The sequence below is a fragment of the Bubalus bubalis genome, chromosome 2, assembly GCF_019923935.1.
Source record: "Bubalus bubalis isolate 160015118507 breed Murrah chromosome 2, NDDB_SH_1, whole genome shotgun sequence".
Classification (NCBI taxonomy): domain Eukaryota; kingdom Metazoa; phylum Chordata; class Mammalia; order Artiodactyla; family Bovidae; genus Bubalus; species Bubalus bubalis.
Window position 1 is genome coordinate 142300497 of NC_059158.1, and position 6894 is coordinate 142307390.

The 6894-nt window shown below is 40.7% G+C and overlaps 1 protein-coding gene across 1 annotated transcript in view; it reads right to left on the bottom strand.

Annotated features, from left to right (window-relative positions):
• Positions 1–6446, bottom strand: part of C2CD6 (C2 calcium dependent domain containing 6) — a 137852-nt gene extending 131406 nt beyond the window's left edge. The window contains exon 1 of the mRNA XM_006080530.3: positions 5973–6446. Within this exon, the coding sequence (XP_006080592.3) occupies positions 5973–6332 (360 nt within the window). The 5' untranslated portion in view covers positions 6333–6446. The remainder of the gene's footprint in view (positions 1–5972) is intronic.
• Positions 6447–6894: the final 448 nt, after the last annotated feature.

A 6894-nucleotide genomic window follows, 5' to 3' on the forward strand; every position in this document is an offset into this window, starting at 1 on the left:
TCTGGTCACATTACCTTCTCTTCTTAGTGTGTCCAAATATCCCTCTATCTCTCTCTTATAAGGACATTTGTGATTACACATAGGGCCCATCAGATAATCCAGGATAATGGCCTCCATCACAAATCCTGAACTTCACTGAATCTGCAAAAGTTTATTGACATATAAGGTAACTACTTACAACCTCAAACAATTTTATGTTAACCAATTAGAAATTTAGATGAAATGGAAAAATGCCTATCAAGGCACATATTATCAAAATTGAGGAAGAATATCTGGAAAGACTTATAACAACTAAAGAAATTAAATTACTAATTGAAGCTCTTCCTACCAAACCAAACAAAAACAACTTAGGCCCAAACTTTCACAGGTGAATTCTATCAAATACTTACAATCCTTAACAAACTCAAGGAAAAAGAAGAGGAAAGTACACATCCCAGGTTATTCTATGAGGTCAGTATTATATTAATACCAAAGCCAGACAGGCATCACAAGATGAAAAAACAATAAATCATTATTCCTTACAAACACAGAGGCAAAAATCTTCCACAAGATGTTAGTAAATTAAATCCAACAACATATTAAAAAGAACCATACACCATGACAAAGTGGGATTTTTTTCATCTGAAAAATCAATGTAATAAAATTAATATAATAAGTCATATTAGTATGTCCAATAAAGGACAAAATGACATAATTTAGCTAGATGCAGAAAATGTATTTGACAAAATCAAGATATATTCTTTTTAAAAAAACATTTACTTATTTATTTGGCTGCACTTGATCTCAGTTGTAGCATGTAGGACTAGTTCCCCAACCACAGATTGAACCTGGGCCGCCTGCATTGGGAGTGCAGAGTCTCAACCACTGGACCACCAGGGAAGTTCTAAAATGTATTCTAAATAAAAACTCTGAACAGACGAGGAATAGATGGGAAATTCTCCAACATCACACTCAATGGTGAAAGACTGAATGTTTTCCAGTTTAAGATTGGTAAGGCAATAATGTTCACTCTATTTTTAATCAACATCGTACTACAGGTTCTATCACGGCAATCAGACAAGAAAAAGAAAGAAAAAGTATCCACATTTGAGAGAAAGAACTAAAACTATCTTTATTTGCAGGTGACACCATTCTGTATACAGAAATTCCTTAAAAATCCACCAAAAAAAGAAGAGGAAGAAAGAGAGAAACTACTAGAATTAACAACTGAGTTCAGCAAGGTCTTAGGCTATAAGAACAAAATATAAAAATCAACTGCATTTCTATATACTAGCAATGAAAAATCTGGAAATAAAAAGAAAACAATTACATTAGAAAGAGCATCAAAATAATAAAATACTTAGTAAAATTAAAAGAAGAAATGTAAGACTAGTACACTGAAAACTATAAAACGTTCCTGAGTGAAATTAAAGATCTATATGAATGGAAAACTTCTATGTTTATGACTGGAAAGATTCAATATTGTTAAAAAATCAATTCTCAAACTGATCTATGACTGTGTGTGTGCTCAGTTGTGTCCGACTCTTTGAGACCCTATGGACTGTAGCCTGTCAGGCTCCTCTGTCCATGGAATGTTCCAAGCAAGACTATTAGAGTGGGTTGCCACTTCCTTCTCCAGAGGATTTTCCCAATCCAGGGATTGAACCCACGTCTCCTGCATTGGCAGGCAGGTTCTTAACCACTGAGCTGCTAGGAAGCCCAAATTGATCTACAGAGCCAACAAATACACAAACCACTAGCTAGCTTAATCAATATACAAGGATAAGACACAAATAAGAAATAAGATCTTTGAAAAACCATAAAAGACTACTTTGCGGACCTCCAAATGTATTTTAAAACCTAAATATAATGTATATCTCCTGCTGCTGCTGCTAAGTCGCTTCCAGTCACGTCCCACTCTGTTCGACCCCATAGACGGCAGCCTACCAGGCTACCGCGTCCCTGGGATTCTCCAGGCAAGAACACTAGAGTGGGTTGCCATTTCCTTCTCCAATGCATTAATGTGAAGAGTGAGAGTGAAGTCGCTCAGTCATGTCTGACTCTTAGCGACCCCATGGGCTGGAGCCCACCAGGCTCCTCTGTCCATGGGCTTTTCCAGAAAAGAGTACCGGAGTGGGTTGCCATCGCCTTCTCTGTATAATCCCCTAAGGAAATACAATTCAACAAAATTGATGCTGTTAGTGGTAAACAGTTTGAACAGACCACTTTCTATTTAAGAAGAGAGAGAGAGAGAGCTAGCAATGAGCTATCACCAATGAAAAGCACCGGGCCCAGATGATTTCACAGGGAATTCTACCAAATTCAAAAATTAAGTATCCCATAGCACCATTAACGAAAACTTTCTTATTCTTTTTACAAAGCAAGCATAGCATTGATACCTAAACCCATAAAGAAAATTACAGATGAATGCAAAGGCACTTCAGTTCAGTTCAGTTCAGTTCAGTCTCTCAGTCATGTCCGACTCGTTGCGACCCCATGAATCGCAGCACGCCAGGCCTCCTTGTCCATCACCAGCTCCCAGAGTTCACTCAAACTCATGTCCATCGAGTCGGTGATGCCATCCAGCCATCTCATCCTCTATTGTCCCCTTCTCCTCCTGCCCCAAATCTCTCCCAGCATCAGGGTCTTTTCCAATGAGTCAACTCTTCACATGAGGTGGCCAAAGTACTAAAGTTTCAGCTTCAGCATCAGTCCTTTCAATGAACACCCAGGACTGATCTCCTTTAGGATGGACTGGTTGGATCTCCTTGCAGTCCAAGGGACTCTCAAGCGTCTTCTCCAACACCACAGTTCAAAAGCATCAATTCTTTGGTGCTCAGCTTTCTTCACAGTCCAACTCTTGCATCCATACATGACCACTGGAAAAACCATAGCCTTGACTAGACGGACCTTTGTTGGCAAAGTAATGTCTCTGCTTTTCAATATGCTATCTAGGTTGGTCATAACTTTCTTTCCAAGGAGTAAGCGTCTTTTAATTTCATGGCTGCAGTCACCATCTGCACTGACTTTGGAGACCAAAAAAAATAGTCTGACACTGTTTCCACTGTTTCCCCATCTAGTTCCCATGAAGTGAAGGGACCAGATGCCATGATCTTAGTTTTCTGAATGTTGAGCTTTAAGCCAACTTTTTCACTCTCCTCTTTCACTTTTATCAAGAGGTTTTTTGTGTCCAACTCTATGCGACCCCATGGACTGTAGCCTACCAGACTCCTCTGTTCATGCGATTCTTCAGGCAAGAATACTGGATTGGGTTGCCATTTCCTTCTCCAATAGATGAATATAACAAAAATATTGATACAAAGATACTAAATAATAAAAACAGAATCTAATACCACAAAGAAAATAATATGCAATAATCAAGAGAGATTAATTCTAGGAATGTAATAAGTTGGTTCAATAATAGGAAATTCACTAATAATGAATCTCTCCTTATGATATAAGGAGAAAAATTATGCAATTATTTCCATATATATTTATTAATAAATGGCCCCTGACAAAATTCAACAACTTTTCCTGTTAAAACACTCACAAAAATAGCAATTAAGCCAGTACTTGAAGTTTGAACCTTCAAATATTTCATTTGGTGGAGAAATAGTGGAAACATTTACTAAGATCAGGAACAAGGCAAGGTTGTCTACTGTCTCTAATATGACTCAACATGTTACTAACTGGTAGCATTAGTCCAAGCAGTTAGGCAAGAAAAATCAAATAGAGGCAAGATCATCTTCAAATATATATAAAACTTAGAGAATTAATAATAATACTAACTCAATTATTTAAAAAATTCAATAAGGAAGCAGGACATGAAATTAACATACAGACATCTATAGCCTTAATATAGACAAATAATTGAAGTATATAAAGCAGAAGAAGCCCCACCTGAGGAATAATCTTAACAAGAAGTGTGCAAAACTCTTAAGAGGAAAACTTTAAAACACTTCTGACAGACACAAAAGTAGAGTTGAATAATGAAAAACATCTCTGGATAGGACAGACCAACATCATAAAGATGTCAGTTCTACTTAATTTACAAATGTAATGTAATCTTTAGTTTTTTAAAAGCCTTTTATTATGAGATAAACAAGTTAACAAAGTTTTTATAAAGAGTGAGAATAGTCAGGAAGTTACAGGAAAAGAAAACTACAAAAGGGAAGGGGTCCAGCCCTACTAGACTTCAAAACATACTTTAAGTCTTTAAATAAAAGAGTACGGTCTTAACTACCTTTCCCAAGGTAGAGTCATGAAATATATAGGAAATGCCTACTAAATATGATTGACCTTGGGAAATGCTGCATTTCATATTCCCTTCTTGAATATTCACAAGGCATTCAGCATGTTAAAGATTCCTGAAACAAAGGATTTATCTTTTCTTAAAAAAATTGTAAGGTCTTGGCACTTGAATTGATAAACACCAATGGAATAGAAGTCCAGAAAAAAAACATATATGAAAGCTTAAATCTTATGCATAAATGAGGCATCTCAAAACTCTAGGGCAAAGATAGATTTTTTTTTTTTTTAAGAAATGGTGTTGGGACATCTATTTGGGAAAATAATAAATTAAATCCAGACTGCATACCACACATTACAAATAAATCAGGAATCTAAATATAAAAATGATATACAAGAACTAGAAGGCAAATTCAATTCCTTAAATTTGTGTACTGTTTGTTTCCTAATAGAACAATATCTTTATGTATACGAATTGTTTCCTGATAAATACTGTACTATTTTTAAAAACTTAAGAACAACAAAGAATGCAAAATTTCCTAATAACACTCTAACAGACTTTGAAAATGTGAGTTTCAGTTTGATTCCCCTTTTCCATTTCCTCTAAGTTTTGGCAGTACCACCGCTGCTGCTGCTGCTAAGTTGCTTCAGTTGTGTCCAACTTTGTGCGACCCCACAGACGGCAGCCCACCAGGCTCTGCTGTCCCTGGGATTCTCCAGGCAAGAACACTGGAGTGGGTTGCCATTTCCTTCTCCAATGCATGAAAGTGAAGTCGCTCAGTCGCGTTCGACTCTTAGCGACCCCATGGACTGCAGCGTACCAGGCCCCTCCGTCCATGGGATTTTCCAGGCAAGAGTACTGGAGTGGGTTGCCATCGCCTTCTCTAAATGGAAATTAAACTCAAGTTTCACACACTTCAGATACAAATTTACGTAATTAAGAACAGGACGCCAACGCCATGTATAAGAACCTCAGGCATTGAAAAGAGAGAGCTAACTGATGTTTCTGGAGTTGAGCCCTTTAGACAAATGAATTTCCAGTGATGAGTATGATGATGTTAGCAGCTAACATCTATTAACGCTTTACTTCGCACTGCATTAAATATTTTATATTATTCTTTTAGTTCTTCAGACAACCCTTCAGGGTAGGCAGTAATTAAACGGGGCTCTGACAAGTTAAATAACTGTCAGTGCCCCACAAGAAAACTCGTCCTCAGGTGTTCAGTTCAGTTCAGTCGCTCAGTCGTGTCCGACTCTTTGCGACCCCATGAACTGCAGTACACCAGGCTTCCCTGTCCATCACCAACTCCCGGAGTCCACCCAAACCCATGTTCATTGTGTCAGTGATGCCGTCCAACCATCTCATCCTCTGTGGTCCCCTTCTCCTCCTGCCCTCAATCTTTCCCAGCATCAGTGTCTTTTCAAATGAGTCAGCTCTCGGCATCAGGTGGCCAAAGTATTGGAGTTTCAGCTTCAACATCAGTCCCTCCAATGAACAACCAGGACTGATCTCCTTTAGGACGGACTGGTTGGATCTCCTTGCAGTCCAAGGGACTCTCAAGAGTCTTCTCCAACACCACACACAGTTCAAAAGTATCAATTCTTCTGCGCTCAGCTTTCTTTGTATTACCACTCTCCAAACGAGGGCAGGTTTCCCTCCCTCCACTGGCACACTGACCCCTTGGTCCTGCCTGACCCTCTACGGGGTCAGGGGACAGACTCCATCCGCCAGACCCCCCACTTACATTCAGCAGCCGGTACCCAGGACCCTCCTTGGACTTGACTTTGGACAGATTAGAGGTCTTGTCCCGCCCCTGGACGGTCCAGGCTGCAGAAGAGAATTCCGACCCCCTCGCTTGCATGTTTTCCAAGTTGGTTTGGGAAATTCTCTGAAATAACGGTGCTGTGTACAGGGAATGGACCCGCCTGTTGTGATCATCTTCTGTGTTGGAAACCTTCTCCATGTCTTGGGGCGGCTCCATGCCTCCATCCTCGGCTGGGCAGGTCTGCGCACTAACCGACTGCCTGCTACTGCGCAGGCGCAGCCCTCTCCACCTTTCCCGCGCTTTTCCTGTGCACGCACCCACACCACGTGACCTGCGCATTCAGGCAGGCCTCTGCCCCAGGCTGGAACAGGGGCTGTGCTAATTTCAATTGCAAGCCCTTGCTTAGGCCATTTCAGCCTCCCTTTGAAGGAAGTCTGAGCTTGCTGGCTGACAGCAAAGCTCCTCAGCACGGCGATTGAATTTAGTTCGTTTCCTGCCTGCCCTTTCAGTTCAGTTCAGTCGCTCAGTCGTGTCCGACTCTTCGCGACCCCAGAATCGCAGCACGCCAGGCCTCCCTGTCCATCACCAACTCCTGGAGTTCACTCAGACTCACGTCCATCGAGTCAGTGATGCCATCCAGCCATCTCATCCTCTGTTGTCCCCTTCTCCTCCTGCCCCCAATCCCTCCCAGCATCACAGTCTTTTCCAATGAGTCAACTCTTCGCATGAGGTGGCCCAAGTACTGGAGTTTCAGCTTCAGCATCATTCCCTCCAAAGAAATACCAGGGCTGATCTCCTTCAGAATGGACTGCTTGGATCTCCTTGCAGTCCAAGGGATTCTCAGGAGTCTTCTCCAACACCACAGTTCAAAAGCATCAATTCTTCGGCGCTCAGCCTTCTT